Genomic DNA, 16,331 nt, shown 5'->3' on the forward strand with positions numbered 1-16,331 from the left:
AGTAAAATGAGCCTGACAATTAGCAGCAAGTAGTGGGTGTTCTGGGGTTCTTTTGTTCTTTGTTTAGGGTTTTTTTTAGGGTCATGTGTGTCAAAAACTGAACAGGGTCAGCAAAAGGCCCAGCATAGCAGAGAAAAAGAGGTGGGACCAGGCATTCAGAGAAAAGGCAGCAGAGAGGGAGTTGCTCTTCTGGGCACCAGCACAGGTTAGTGGTCAAACACCATTTCTAGTGATAGAGGCTCATAATAGCCATGACTCACTATGGTACTGGCACACGGCTGTACCACTGAAAAGGACAAAAGCCACTTACGTGCCCACATCTGTGGAGTGATGCTTTGCAAGCCTTCTATCTTATCAGCATACAGAATGGCTAAACACACATTACTGTTTGCACAGCTACAAAAAGCACGCTTTAGTAGTGCCCAAGCCCACTGCTGAATGACTGCAATAGACATCTGCAGCTGTTCTCCTACCCACTCTTTTATAGCAAAAAGGGGAGGTAGGAGAATAAAAGTGTAATTTCACTGACACAACATCCTTTTCGTAGCAATTCTACTTCCTCACTTTTTGGATGAATTCTCAGCAAGGACTCACTGTAAAATTTCAACCTTGCTTCCTCAATGTTTTTACACAACGACCATTTCTGACAGTGGCAGCCTACCTGTGAATCTCAGGCACTCCTCTGTGATTCATAGCCACAGTACACATCCTTTCACTACACTTTTGAGCAACATTAAAAGATAAAAAAACCCACATACCAAAATACAGTTTTTAAAATGAACTATACTGGCAAGCTACAGTTCAGGCTTCCAAAGTTCCGCCAGCTTCTCTCAGCTTGTGGGACTTCATCTGATTTTATTTCAGAGTCCTCTTTTGCTTTGATCACCAACAACTTTGAAGAGCAAGAGATAAAGACAACTGCATGCTTAGGGAGCTACACAAAGGGCAAACATTTCCTTTTCAGTCACTAGAAGCTTTAATTCTTGGCAGCAAACAGTACTATGTGCTAAAAGGATGATCAAGGGACTTCCCCCGCATCTGCAGCTTGGGATTTGCCTTATCAGGTATCTCTTGCCTAAACATCCTGTGCTGTTTCAGAGCCCTGATGTCAGTGGCACCCTGCTTTCCACTGTGTTCTGCCCAGAGCAAGTTTTCCCTTGATAGGGGAGCTTTATGCAGGCTGTTCACAAAATCACAAGGGTAGCCTACTATCTGATACTGCTTCCAAGTCCTAAAAGCAATAAAAGCTTCAAAGAAACCCACCAAGCTTCCAAATAGGATGCTCTGAACCATTACCAAAAACAGAATCATAACACCTCAGACTGCAAACCTCTTCTTAACCTTCTGAGACACCAACAAGCTCTTCAAGGTAGCAGTGCTGTCACTTCTTCAGATTGATGTAAACATGCCTACCTCATGCACATGCAGGTTGCAGCTCAACACCACTCTACAGTTTAAGACACCAACACCCTAATCAGGAAGATCTTATTGACTGCATTTGAAAAAGTTATGTGCTCCTTGATCAGAGGAAGGCAGCTGAACAGCAAAGTCGGGAGCAAAGGGAGAAAGATCAGAATAAAGCTGATGGGATCACTTGCAAACAAAACCTATTGGATAGGGGAGAAGGAGGAACAAAGGTTTTGTCCTTTGTGCAGCTCATTTTAGGCACATGTTTAAGTTGTTATCTTCTGCTCACCAGGGTACTTCTACCCGTGTATTTAAGCGTCTACACCTTCTCCAAGTGAAATGCTCACTCTGCTGTTCTTATGATAGGACCTTTGCTAACAAACTGCTCTAACTTCCAAGAGGGAAGAGGAGAACTGCTCACATATAGCGCTGTTCTGGTACAAGGAGGCATTATTTCAGTACTAAGACTGTTACCATTTCCAGCAGAGTTGGACGGCGCTTCGGAAGGAGAGGTAATGTTTTCTTGCCCCAGTTATCAGGCCCTCTGGGGGGACGTGCATTTGAATTTGAGCTTTTCAACATCGTGCCTGCATATTCTGGACGTTTTTGCTTCGGGTTTCGGCTCCAAGGAACAGAAGCAGTTTGAGGTGTATTTTTGAGCGCAGGCTGGTTTTTTTCAGTTTTTGTTGCAGTCTTGACAGGGATTTCTTAAAGAAAAAGAACACACTTTCATCTCAAACTTAAAAGCCTTTTTAACATCATTTTATCCCCATGCACTGGCAGTTAGTTCGCACTATTCTTGCTCACATAACCTGATGTGAAGATGTTCAAGGTTTACTTGAGGGAAGGGAGGGTTTTGTTTGGTTTGGAGTTCCTTTTAAAATACAAAGAATAATCTCTAACCATTCACAGGAAAGAAAATAAGATATTTATATTCTGCAATACAAAAAGAAAAACAGAAGTAGTAAGAGCTGAATGAGATTTTCCAACCTCTGCCTGCTTATCACTTAAAAAGTACATTGCTCCTGCTTGACAAAATAGCTTGCCATAAATTTGGCTGCTGAGAAAACCATGATACAGTTAGGGCAGAGAATGCCCAAGTTAAATTCTCTGCCTGCTAGATACTCTGTGTAACTTCAGGTAAGCCATCTAGGGCACATAAAGCATAGTAACTACCAGCAAAATCAAGGAGCAGCAGCAGTTCCATACCGTACACTGATGCATACATTCAGGAGAAGCACAAAATTCGAGTACTAGAGAGTTCACGTCTTACTGCAACACTCAGCAGCTTTCTATGGAAAAAGCCCTTAAGGACATGGAAATTTGTTCACAGGGTGAGCATAACAGCTTTTTCCTGGCACTATTCAAACAGCATTTGAAGTGAGACTGAGGACAGGTTTCTTTTTTCTTTTCCCAACTAAGGGGAAAAAAGGCTCAGGAAATTCAATTACTCATCAATTACTAACCAAAGGCATTTTATACTCCCTCTTTAACCCAACACATGCTGCTGAGAAAAGGCAAGCAAAGAGGAGGGAAAAAACCCATCCAGTCTTTCAGTAAACTCTGAGGCTTTCTGAAGTATGCTGTAGGGCTGGGGAATGGGGGCATGAGATGTGATACAGGCCAAGTAGAAAAGGCCTTCCCATGCCATGTCTGCACAAATGCTGTGTTATGTCCAGGTGCTTCTCTGAGACTGGGAGTTATCACCGTACTAGGAACAAGTAACCCTCATTAGTGCTCAAAACTGGGAGGAGGGAGCAAGGGGGAAACAAGAGGAGCAGAATAATGGCATAACCTTTTACTCCTCCCAACCCGTCTTTATGCATGGCTTATACCAGTACTAGTATGAGCTGTCACTGAAAGTAACCTGGAAAGGGTCTGTACCCAGACTGCAACAATATCCCCATGCATAACCTTTAACGAGCTTCACTTTTTAGTCATACAAGCCTAAAAATCAGCAGATACAAAACAGCTCATTCAGAGCTGGTAGACAGGCCAGAAATCTAAAGGCATTTCCATAGCCAAATATTTTGGAGGTATAGCTGCTGAACTGCCATTACTTTAACATCTTTGCTAAATGGAAGCCACAGCTTATACGTTGTATTTTCTTCTGCAACACCCTTGATTTCTCTTAAAAGCTTTTCCTCAAGAAATTGTAAGTACTATATAGGTTCTGCTTTCAGCAGTTGGAGACATAGCCATAAAGAGCTACCACTGGGCTACTGCATTCATAAGTGATGTATTTGTGAATACACATGGGCTGGACAATGAGATGAGAGTTGACAAAGGACGAAATAAATACAGGAGAGGTGAAGCCTCACCAAAGAAGAGTAATTTGTGATCAGGTTTTATCACTGCTTGCAGTCTGCATCAGCACAGTGACATAAGGCAGAAAGGGAAAAAGAGATGTGCTTCTACATACCTTCAGACTCACTGTCAGATGCGCTGCCATAGTTGGCTGACAAGGAACTCAGAGCAGAGGTGACCTGCTTGGGAACAACAGTCAAACCCAGCCTCCCATCTTCAGCTGCTGCTTCATCCTTGTCGGATTCTGCAAGGAAAGAAAAGGCAAGAAGGGTTTTTTCAGTACCCTTGCATGCCAACAGCCACCCCTGCAGGTGAATCCCTATCTCACTGCTACAGAAGCGTGACATTGGGCACCACTGTTCAACACCATGGACTGACAGGAAAAACCCACATTTGCCTACCCTCTACAGATACTCGGTAGCAAAGTCATCTCCCTGCTGGTTTACAGTCCTGCCAGCAAAACTACAGTAGCAAAAAGTTTCCTGAACAAGAGCTTGGGCTTTCTAGTTCTTTCTTCACATACCAAACATAATTACAGGGTTTTAGTATCAAGTGTAGGTAAAGAGAGAGAGAGAAGATATCATAATATGTTTTGAAGTCTTATTGGATTTAGTCCTGTGGAGGCGAGGGGTGGGGGAGAATGATTCACAAGCCAGTCGAGGGAGAATTAGGCTCATTCAGAGTGAGAATTGAATAGCAAAGCAATTTTTTGATAGTATAAGAGTTCATAAGGGACATTGAGAACCAAGGTTACAAATCAAATGATCAAATTTCAGCTGTACTTCAGAACATTTGATACTTCAATCCCTGCAGAGCATTACAGACATGTAGAAGAGAGGTATTACAGTCTCAAACTACCCAGAAAAAGAATGTCAGAAAGATAGGAGGCAAGTAACCAAAAATGCTAAAATTGAGGATACTAGGAAAACAGAGCCCAAATAGAAAAAGATTCCTAAAAATAAACATGCAAAACTGTGATAGCTTTAATTTGAAGCAAAAGATCTATATGCACTAAAATCTTGGAAAGACTCTAGGATGAGCAGTGCTAGAATTAGCAGGAAAACTAGGAAATGCTTTTCACTAATACACTTGTATATAAATTTCATACACACACACACACAAAACTACTAGAAATAGTTTGACAAACCAGCTTGTTGAAACTTCTAGGGAAAGACTGATTGCAATCTTATTTTCACAGAGTTGTGCCTTCTCCCATCCCCTCTCTGTCTAAGCCTGCCCCATAGGAAAGCTGCCTCACACTTCTTAAAAAGGTTTTACTGAAATACAGACTTCTGAGATCTTAATTTTGAAATCACAAATATTTCTCTATGTTCTTCTAATGTACCGTTAACAATTTACAATTTGCTTCATTGGAGCTCATGCTTTTGGGTAAAACAACTTTTACATAAATAGGTGTGTGTTTATCTCAACTACTTAACCTCTCTCTTTCAACTTTGAGCTCTTTTTGAGGAAGGTTGATTCTCACCAATTTAATAATCATGCCAATTTGCATTGGAAGCTCATGCTGAACACAGTGGCTTTTTCTAAGGGAGAATACATAGCACCTGCATATACTTAAGCGATTATAAAAATAGCATTTACTGCAAATTATTCTGATTTTTTTCTGTCTTTTTTCCTAGCTCATCCAAAATGCTGAGTGCATAGTGTGGTTGGGTGCCTTCTTATTAAAGTTTAATGAATTACTTTTAATTTGGTTTTTAGCAAATTAGGAAAACATATTTACCGCAATATATTTTCTCTTTGAGAGTAACACATTTGGAGGAACTGTTATGTACTACTGAATATAACTAACTGTTTCTGGTCAGTACACACCTCAATTTTATACCTGACAGGTCCATCATCTTACCTTGCTCCTGTATAAATCAAGAGGAAAAAATAATTGTTTTGTCACCTCCCATTCAATTTCTTATCTTTGAAGGAACAGACCACTAAGCAGAACTTCAGTGAATGCATTATACAAAAAAAACACATTCCCTCTAGAGGAAGGGCTGCTGCTGTTAGGAAGGTCTGAACACCCATACTGGAAAATCATAGATTTCAGTTGTATGATTTTTCTTAAGTTCTACTTAACACAGTGTTTGTTATTATCTGGGTAGAATAAAGACAGCACCTGGCTTTAATAATGCATAAGCAAGTACCCCGTTCCTTTTCTACCTATTACAACAGCAGTTACTAGCTGTACTTTGGTATAATTAGACTTTTTAAGATAAAGTGAAACACAGATGCTGTGGGGAAATATAATTATATTTAAGCATACTTAATTTTCCCAACATGCAGAGATCAGTGGAATAAACAAACTGCATAGAGATGCTGAGTTCTTGTTCCATTAATTGAAGATTATGTTTTCAAGAAGAAAAACTCTGCATCAGACATCTTTCCAGGGAATGCATTCTAGCCTTGTTGCTAAAAATAGCTGGAGTATAAGTCAGCTTACATGCCATATTCTACGAGTACTGCATCACTGCTGACTATATTATAAATAGTTATATCTGGAGTTTATATTGCTGCCAGCATGTGGAAACAAGACATGCTCACCAAAAAAAACTAAGCAGCAATATTTCAAAGAACACACACATACGGAGAGTATCAAGAGTAATAATACAGCAAAAAAACAGAATTAAAAGAAAAATGCTGACATTTTAAGTAATTCACTTGACTCGTACAAGGAATCCATTTGTTTTCACATTCTTAAAACCACAACAGGATATTTAATAGTCTTTAAAAATAATTTGATTGTTGAAATACTTTATTCTTCCTCCAGCTTTATAAAGATTTTATTTCACATTGGTTTAGCAACCTAAGCTGGTGCATGTCCTTTAGACTGTTGCACAGTATTTATGTCAGAACATGTAATACCGTACACAAACTTTATGGACACACTTTCAAACCCCTGACTAGCAAGGAGAAGCTTCAGCATCTAAACATAGAAGAACTCAGATGCTGTTTCTTTTCTTTTTCCTGAAGTTACTACAGCATCACTTCCCTATGGCCCAAACCATTTCCCATTTGCTGCCTCTCCCATCTAAGTCTTTTGGACAACAAAGCATTTCTAATCAGAGGATTATAGGTACAATAAGATTATTATGATAAAGTACTTGTTAAAACAAAGACAGAATTGAGGTGCTCCTTCAAACAGCCCAGAAAACTTCTTCAGTTTGTTAGCCAAATATTGATTTAAAGCCAGTAATGTATTTTAAAACACACAAAGCTAAGATAAATGAGTATCCAGTGTGGTTAATTTTCAAATCCAAGACACACCCACATCCTGTCTACCAACATCTTTTCCCCTTTAGGTTAAGCATTTTTAGATGATACAGAATTGTACAGAATTCTTTAGATAAAGCACTGACCCACTCTTGCATAATAAGTACACTGGGAATTTTCTTAGAAGACCATGTCCTGAATCAGGATCAAACTCTACAGACATTTCCATTTAAAAGTTCTAACTGCAAGTTTTAGGTGCAGGGATGTTCAACTACCTCAGAAGTTGCTAGTTTACAAAAAAGATCAGAAATCACTTCAGTTGTACTACTTAAAATAAAAGTACTCCAAGTTTCTTCATCTTACCAACATCACTGTTTGCTAGAAGACCAAGAGGGTCTACATCCTTCACGTATGGCTGAGATGCCAAAGCATGCTGGTTTTCATGTTCCTTTTCACACATGCCATTTTCTGCCCCATTTGCTTCATTTTGAGTTTTATGTACATTATAATCGTCACCATTTTTCCTAAATTTCTTCCAAAATGGGCGCCTTTGTCTTCTCTTCTGTCTTCCTTGCTGCCCAAGCCTCTCTTCATTTCCTGAAGGTTTCCACATCCCCTTCATTTTGCTGGAGAACAGAAACACAAAGCTCATACAAATGACAAGCTATGAGAATAAACTTAACTGACATAATCAAACGGCTTAGATTTAAGACTCAGCAACACAGCATGATGTCAGGACTTATTCCAGCTCAGCTAACATGTGGTGACAGACCAGACAGGCAGTTACAGCTCATCTCATTGGCAGGACAATGTGACAAAGCTGGAACCTAAATGAAAAGTTTGAATTTCATGACTTATTTTTTAACAAGGCAAAGGGTTCATAGGCTATGCAAGTTCCTTGATCTTCTAAGGTGTCAGGACACTGAGTTTTCATGTCACATTACCTAGACAGAAAAGACAATGAAGAAGGGATAACCTAAGCTTCCTGAAAAAGCAACAGAAACTTAATTCAGCAAAGCCAGATTGCAACTTACCAGCAGCACATTCCAACCACAAAAGACACACAAGATCTACCATTCTGGATGAGCCCCATAGTGCATTCTGCCCCGTACTCTCTCCCTCAGCCTCATCTACACCATGGCAGAGGTCCAGTTATTCCTAGTCAACTGTACCATACTTGTACAACAGCTTCTTACTGAAATTTCTGTCTAGGTCTGGAGTCATGGACTTGCACGCAGAGCCTCACAGGTGTACTTCTAACCTGGTGCATTGTCACTGAGAAGCAGTCAGTGGAACAACTGAGGAAATTAAAAAAAAAAGCATAAAAACAGGGTGGCAGGATGAATGGCCACTTTTCTCCTCACCTACTTTTCTGTGTTGTACCACTTAGAAACTCTCTCTCACTAGAGGTGCTCCCAAGACAACTGATGGCTTTGCATCTCACTCTGTGGGATGCTGTGTGAACATCTGGCATCCCTGAAATCTTGTAGCAAGGTGTTAACATTTTGTGAAAAATCACTTCCTTTAGTTTATCTTCATTCTGATGTTTAAAATGGTCATTTGGTACCTCCCATCCTTTTCGAGTTGCAAAAAAACAATGCACATCTGCATTATATTCACCTCTTCCCACCTATGAAGATTTTCTAGATCTCCATCATACAGCCCTTCCAAGCTACCCACTTCTTTTCTTGTACAGAAACATTCTTATTACCAACACTCCTCTCTTCCATGCCTTTCCAGCCTAATTAAGTCCTTGTTGAAATAACTGGGCCTGCCATAGAATTAAAAATGGCTTTATATCGCAACAAAACACATTTCATTCTCCAGTCATTTCATGACAGTGTCTAACACTGACTGCTCAGCCCCAAGAGCATCATCCACTGTAGTGCTCCTGTGGCACAAGAGGCAAGCCATCACCTTCCTGTTCATCAGTCTCTCATCCACTAAACGAGATCAATATTTGCTCCCATAATTCAACTCCATTTAGACAGAGAACTGCATTTCTGAATTTGTACAACCAGACTCTAAATTCGGGATACTGTTATATAACCTATAAGATATTGAGAAAATATAGACTCAACTAGAGATGTTGTCCTTAACCAAGGGTTAAAAACAACAATTTGATTTCCCTGGGGTCTCAAACACCCAGAAAGGAACTCCAAGGTCATAAACACATCCCAACAAACGTCAGCCTGGCATGTGCCCTCTGCTTTCCCCTCATGAAAGATATACTAGTCTTCACTTCCCATTCAGAAGGGATAAACAGCCATGCGCTCTTACTCAGCTGTTGCAAGACACCAGACAGACAACCAAAGTGGTCCTTCTGCATCTCTAATCTCACACGTGGGGATGCTGAGAATTAGCAGTGTAAAGCACTTCAGATAACCACAAATGGAAAGCACTGTGGAAGTGTTAAGTATCTAATCCTTGCTAAATCTTACTTAGCTATTTGCTTTAATAGTACAGCTTGCAGAGAATAAGCTGTATTCTATTTTTGCCTCATGCATCAGTAAATTTGCCAGATAAGCACCAATTCCAGGATCTTCACTGTTGACACAGAAAGCAGAAATGACAGCTCTTTGGACAAGTCATCAAGCCCATACTGTTAGCAGCTTGGAGAAAAAAAAAAAAAAAAAGCTATTTCTAGAATCAACCTGTGTTAAAGGTCACTGAGTGAAAGCAAACAACCTGTAATTTTAAGGACTCTTTTTCCAAACAATTTTCCAGATATAAAGTCACTAACAAACATAAGAGTATGGAATTGCTGATTGACATTTAAGACTACATAATGCATCTGACTCACAGCCACAAGAGTTACCAAATAAACCCGCAGACACCAGTTTGTTACTGTGACAAGCAAAATTCATCTTTGCTTGTAAGAATCTCCACACATATTATGTGTTTGCAGCTTTAGTCTCAATGCCCAGGTGTGGTTCCTTGGGCCCAAGGACTTGTGCAACTTTATATCCTATAAAGGAAGCTTTACTTTCTTCAGACTTTTATAAATCTTTCCTTCCAAAATCATGAAAGACAACCGGCTAGAAGGGATGGTTAAATGGATCTTCTGAAACCCACATTGCACCAATGTAATTTGCACTATCACCATTTAACAAATTATACTAGCCTGACATGAAACCTATTCTGCACTGTTTCAACCACTTTACCACAGTGCAAGTTTTTATTGCTTTGGTATCATCCCGTATTAAAAAAACAACCAAAGAAAGCCCCTAGGCAAGCTCCAGCTTCACTTCCATGCAGCAGTAAATGGTATTTAGCAAGAGCCCTTAGGACTGAGTCTGCTCCTGCCTTCCATCTGAGTTGTTCTAGTTTAATAGGTGACATTCTGTGAGCATGGATCATTATAACATTTTTTTAAACAGTCTTCTCACAGGCCCTAAAGTAGAGCTAATGAAGTTAGCTGCTCCAAAGAACATTGACACTGATGGGAAAAGAACAAAGAACATGCTGGAAAGTAATGTCCCAATAAAAGGGAGAGAACAGATACAAGTTCAAGAGGAGTAAATATTAGGCTCAGAACAAAGGTAACAGGTAGATAAAGATTATGGAGGGTATAAGAAAGAAGTGGTACTACTTAAGTGATGAAAATTAAGTTAAATCTTCCTCCCCTCTTCACCTGATTATTGATCTATCACCTGAAAGGAGAGAGTAAGAAGCCAAATCCACTCATAAAATCTCCCTTGGCCATTTTCAGGCATTAAAGGATTAGACCATCTGTATTCATTATGCTGCATGACTTCCATCCCCATTATTTCTTTTTCAGAGACCAAGGTTACGCTGATCTGATGAATGGCCACTAGAATGTGGTTTTCTCAAACAAGCTAGAGTGCAGAATTCAGCAAGAACACCAGATTTCTAACACAATGATTGTTTAATTTAACTGGAGTGGACTATGAAGCACCGTAAACAAAAAAACATTATATCTGCAGTTTGAAAAATGACTTGACCCCATCAAAGGGCAGCTAGATAGTGCATAGAGTGGAAGCAGTAAGTGCTGGGAGATCACACTTAGAGAGTGTACTTCTGCACTCATGAGGAGGAAAGTAACTAGCTTGTTTTAAAACACTTACCCAAACTGCTGGGTAGTCAGCACTTCTCCCCTTTCTTCCTTCTGAATCTGCATCGCCTTCTTCCTTTCAATGTTTGCCGATGTAGGAAAATTTCTAGAAGGAAAAACAAATTCACTGGATCTTACATGATTCATTGTACCATGCCAATTCCCCCTTTACCAAACCAGCATCCTCTATAAACGTAACAAATTTTTAAAACATTTCATGGAAGTTTTGCAGACTGTTTCCTACTTAAAAAGGCGCTGGTTCGGAAAAGAAACCTGAGCGCACTTGAGCTTACATACTCAGATTATTAGAAAATAAATTACACCAAATTGGCAAGATTAGATCTACCAAACCATCAAACAAGCTACAGACAAACAGTGCAGTTACACTTACAGACCCTCTGCCTATCCCTACACATAACAGCATGATTTAATCCTGCAATTTGATTTCTATGGTGCTTCAATTGGAGTATTTGAATGATCTTAAAAGGTACAACATGCCTCTAGCAAAGCAACTGCTGAGTTCTTGTAATATCAAAAGAAAGCTTGTAAGAACAGCTTCTGGGTGCACAAGATTCCTCTAATGCGTCAGTCAGTGAAAAGCACACAAGTTTCCTCTCAAGCAATATTCAGTATTGTGCTTGCACACTGACCTCTAGTTCACCAAAATTACTGCCCCTTTTTAATTCAGCTTCAAGAAAAATTGCTAAGTCATGCAGATCAAAACAAATTTACTGTTATAACCATCTCCCAAACCATCCCTCTTCTATTCCCCACCTCCCTACGCATCCCTCTCTCCAGACAAACACCATGCTGGTTCTAACATGCAAAGGCTGCTGCAAATTACCGTCAAAGCCCAAAAATGGCTCTGCTAGTTGCTCTGTAAACATCAGTTAGCTAAATCCCAGTGCTTTGAGATAAAGGTGGCAAATGAGAAATATATGTGCACCACCACCACCCTCAGCTTCTGGATAGAAACACAAAGTGTGTATTTGATAAATCTATTAAAATGGAGTAACAGGAAACTTGGAACAGCTACTCACTATATGCAGCTATCAAGACGGACACGTATCTGTCTCTAAATATTTAATCTTACCACATGCATCTTCTCCATTTTACAACATGAATGTTAAGTGTCACATCGATGCAAGACAGCTTCAACCATGTACCAAGAGAAAAAGATGAAAGCATTTCCTACGGGACATACCTAAACATGCTACAGAACTTGTTTCCTTTAAGAGGATGTGAACATGGGCTGTCAACGTCTATTTTCATTGGATTACTCACATAAATCTGCCATACAGCAAAAGTGAGCATAGGGATGTGAAGTTTTATCTCCACTCTGCCCTGTTAGCTACATTTGTTCATCCATGATATTATACTCCCAGCACACAGCAAGCATGCAATGAATTTTTTAATCTCAAGAGCTTCGCATTGGCAAAGACCCTTGTGCTCGGCATCTCTCCACAGTTTTAGGACAAGATGCTTTCCTTCACACAAATAAAGCTCACAAGAGAGTGAACTACAAAATAAGTAGTTATGCTCAGAAAACCCTCAGGTTTGTCTTAGGATTTCTTTTTTCTTTTAAAGACATAAGGGAAGACCCTTAATCCTGGAGCAAAGGAGTCTTCAAAGTGCTCCTGTAGTTATGCTGATTAAGGACATATTCAGACACGCTCTCACAACATGATTTGAGATGTAACTGCCTCCCACTTTCATTCCTATGAGTTACCACTCCCTCCACCAAGCCACCATAATGGACGCCATGAATGCTTTCAGTTCGATTCATTGCCAAGACAGACAAGATTTCTCCTAAACCATCCTTCTAGTTGATACAGGCAGTAACTAACAGCTGATGAGAGCTCAAGTTGTAAGTCCAAGTATGCCTGCAAAAGCACATTGAAGCAACCTGTAGTGGTTGTGTTCATTCTCCCCAGCTCTTCTCAAATGTTAAGTAAAACGTTAATTTTACTAACTACCTTTACCTTGTGCAGAATCTGAACCTATTTTGACAGCACAGGTGCAGTGTTTAATTTCATTCTCAGTGAGCAAACAAGCACCTGCTAGTTTATTCTTCTAAGGACATGCTGGGCAGTAAGCTCTAGATGTGCGAGTCCGCAGGTCACCAGCCTCAGTTCAGCGTAGGCTGGGTTCACTCCTCCACAGGTGCTCTGCTGTGTGAGGATGAGACTAAGCTAAGCACACCAGTGGGTCCTGGCCAAGTCAACCCCAGCTGTCCTGCAAGGAGCGAGTGGACCAGAGAGGCATGGACCACTTACCCACCCACCACAATGTACCAGCCCCAGTGTAAGTCCACAACCCATCAGGTACCACAGCCCCAGCACAAAGGGTCTGTGCACCTTCTAGCATCAGCTAGATTCACCCATGGAGGCAGGAAAATGCAGCTGGACCCTAAGTGGAGGCAGATGCCTACAATGGAAACATTACGGTCTTGAGGTACAACTTTACGTCACACTTTGCAATTTTTACTATCTAAAGACAGCAACAAACTACTCAAGAGAGATAAAAAAATCAAAGACAGGAATTTATTTATTTATTTATATATACAGAGGATTCTTATTCAGGAAGGCTGCTATTGAACAGGGGCGTGACAATGCAGAAGGAAGAGCCTATACTGAATTTCTCCACATAAAAGGCCATGTGTTAAAATCTGATGAACTGACTTGGGTTTGAATCCTTCTCAGAAGACATGCCCTACTCCTCTCCTAACGAAATGAGGTTCTTAAAATGCTACCTACAAACACCGCTGAAGTAGAAGTAGCCTAGCACTTAGATCCTGCAAACAACTTGTCAGAGCTTGACTACAGACAGCTTCATCAGTCACCACAAAGGCTTTATGAACCTAAGCAACTTATTGTAAAAGGGGGAGTTAAATCAGGATGCAATGGTCTGACACAGTAGATTTCATGAAGGAACCAGTACTGGCCAAGAAGGCAGTCACATTTCATAGCAGCTGCAGTTTCCAACCATAGACACTTCCATAATCTAAACTGGAAAGTTTTCAGTGTAAATTGTCAGGATAACACCAGAAAAATGGTTTTGTGGCTAAGATGAATACATTACATATACACCAACAAAGTGACATACAGGAAAAGGATACGCTAAGCTTCCACAGACAGGAATGGTGACACTTAGCATAACCACCAACATGTGCTCCTTAGTGAACAGGGCTTCCCCCAGCCCTGGTAATGAGTGCACTAGCAAAAGTTATACATTTTTTATAAGCCAGCGTACTCTATCTTGCTCACATCAACATCACAGTAGACTAGCTCTTAGCAAACAGTGGAAAACCAGAGCTTTGCCAATGGGTAACAGAAGAGAGACTTGTTTCTATGGCAGTTTACACATTTTCTGAGTAGAAACCTACGCAAGTTTATCACCTTTACAGGAACAGCCCTAGGATCAAATTGCCTCCGTAATTTCTTGAGCTGGTTTTGATTGCATAGCACAACCAACAGCAAAGGGGATATGACAGCCCAAAGGGAACAAAGATGGCCCAACACATAGCTGATAAAAATCTTGGGTTAAGACTTCCAGGCATTTTACCAGGCATTGCATCTCTAGAGTGATCTTACCATATGGTAGCTGAAGCAGTTTCACTGCTAATCCATTCCTGCACTAACTTTCAGAGTAACTTTATGGTATCTAAGTTTACCTTGATCTACCAACACATTCCTCCTATTTGCTTCATATTCTCTACTTTCACTAGGCGCCAAGAAATTATTCTCCTTATTACATATATACCTGCTATAAACGCAACACCAGGGAGGATTCCAAGCTACTTTAGGATTATCATTATTCAACTAGAAAACCACAAATTAATTAAAAGCGGTGTGGTTGACAGTACTGGCCTTCATTCATTAAGCACATGCTCAGCCTATGAGACGTATTGCAAGGAAATACAGCAGTCAATCCCTCACTGAACAAAGAAAACCCAATAGGTGAGAGTAGGGGAAGAGAGGGAGAATTTACAAGCAGCACACAAGATCGAAAAGATCTTCCAATGTTATATTAGGACCTGAGCAAAAGTAAGTTTAAAGATTCACTTTAACACCAGAGCAGCCTTGTCACATTTTAATAACCTTTGCTCAAGAAGAAATGGATCAGAAACAAATGGGCTAGAAAGACACAGATCTCACTTGGGAAAAGGCGAAGACAACAACACCTCATTCTGACACATCAAGGAAATGCACTGCAGATAATTTCCTTCAAGCTTGTGTTTAAGAAAAAATATGCTGAAAACAGCACATTTCTCAACACTTGGAAGGGATAGGACGAATCAAAACACGAAAAGTGATTGTAATCACCAAAGTTGATGTCAGACTTCACAACCATCTGTCTGCAAAACATAGGGGAACCCTGAGATTCTGCAGAATTTCATCTCTATTGCTGTTGGCTTAATTAGATTGCCTGGCTCAGCAGGTTCAACAGGCCACAAACCATTAAAGAATCTTTTAGGTAAGCAGAGCCATGAAAGCTGCAGCAATGAACAGGACACTGTACAGAATCAGACAGGGAAACAGCATTCTAGCCCAGCATACTTCATCTACAGATACTCGCTCCTTACCAGCTCTCTCCTTTCTCTTCCCTTTACATAAGTAAGGCTGCTCTTTAAACACAGGCTCTTTCTAATAGATTTTAAGCAGGATACACAACTGAGCAACACAGCAGCTAATTAAGAAGAAAAAAAAAAATCTCAACTCTTAAGTAATTATTTATAACAGCAGAAAGAACAAGACAGGATTGTTAGGGATGCAGCATGGAAACACACATGTTAATTCACAGCAACCTAATTAGAAACAAACCACTAATGACCTAGAAAGATTCATTCTCAGCTCTGACTGGGGCTTCTTGAAAGGAAAAGGCTTTTTCCTGTCACCATAAACCAAAACCGCCCAATAACTCAGACTCCCTCTGGTGTCCTTTTTTCCTGTACAATGCAGTGTTTACAAGTTAACAACAGACCTTCAGTACTAAATTGATGCTTTGCTGGCGGCCCAATTAATGCTTCACAAAGGTTTCAGCTGGGTTTCTCTCTCCCTTTTTCTTTTTAATTAAAAAACAAAAAAAAAAAAGAAAGAAAAAGGCAGGATGCAAGTAGAGTTTTTCTTGCTGTACAAAGAGTAAAAAAAGACACCCAGGTAGTCATTCTACACCCATCCATTATAGCTAAATAAGATGCCCAAAGGACTGAAGTACCAATATAAGCCACAACTACTCCACCTAGTGGCACTGGCTTAGAAGGTACCAATCCCATTCTGTCTTTTTCGGTTGTTGGTTATGACTATTGGACTTTATT

General features: G+C 40.2%; 1 protein-coding gene across 5 annotated transcripts in view; it reads right to left on the reverse strand.

The window, feature by feature from the left end:
- The window catches only part of NUFIP1 (nuclear FMR1 interacting protein 1), a 35,216-nt gene that overhangs the window by 11,744 nt on the left and 7,141 nt on the right, over positions 1 to 16,331 (reverse strand). For 3 of the 5 annotated variants that reach the window (XR_013956497.1, XR_013956498.1, XM_080614414.1), the window contains exons 6-10: positions 11,028 to 11,120; positions 8,136 to 8,237; positions 7,303 to 7,565; positions 3,830 to 3,958; positions 1,882 to 2,114 (exon numbers count right to left, since the gene is read on the reverse strand). Coding sequence is in view for 2 of the 5 variants with exons in the window: in XM_080614414.1 (XP_080470540.1) it covers positions 1,882 to 2,114; positions 3,830 to 3,958; positions 7,303 to 7,565; positions 8,136 to 8,237; positions 11,028 to 11,120 (820 nt within the window). In the remaining 3 variants the exon portion in view is untranslated. The remainder of the gene's footprint in view (positions 1 to 1,881; positions 2,115 to 3,829; positions 3,959 to 7,302; positions 7,566 to 8,135; positions 8,238 to 11,027; positions 11,121 to 16,331) is intronic. The other 2 variants (XR_013956496.1, XM_080614413.1) reach the window with 1 other exon arrangement.

The sequence above is a fragment of the Psittacula echo genome, assembly GCF_963264785.1.
Source record: "Psittacula echo genome assembly, chromosome: 3".
Classification (NCBI taxonomy): domain Eukaryota; kingdom Metazoa; phylum Chordata; class Aves; order Psittaciformes; family Psittacidae; genus Psittacula; species Psittacula echo.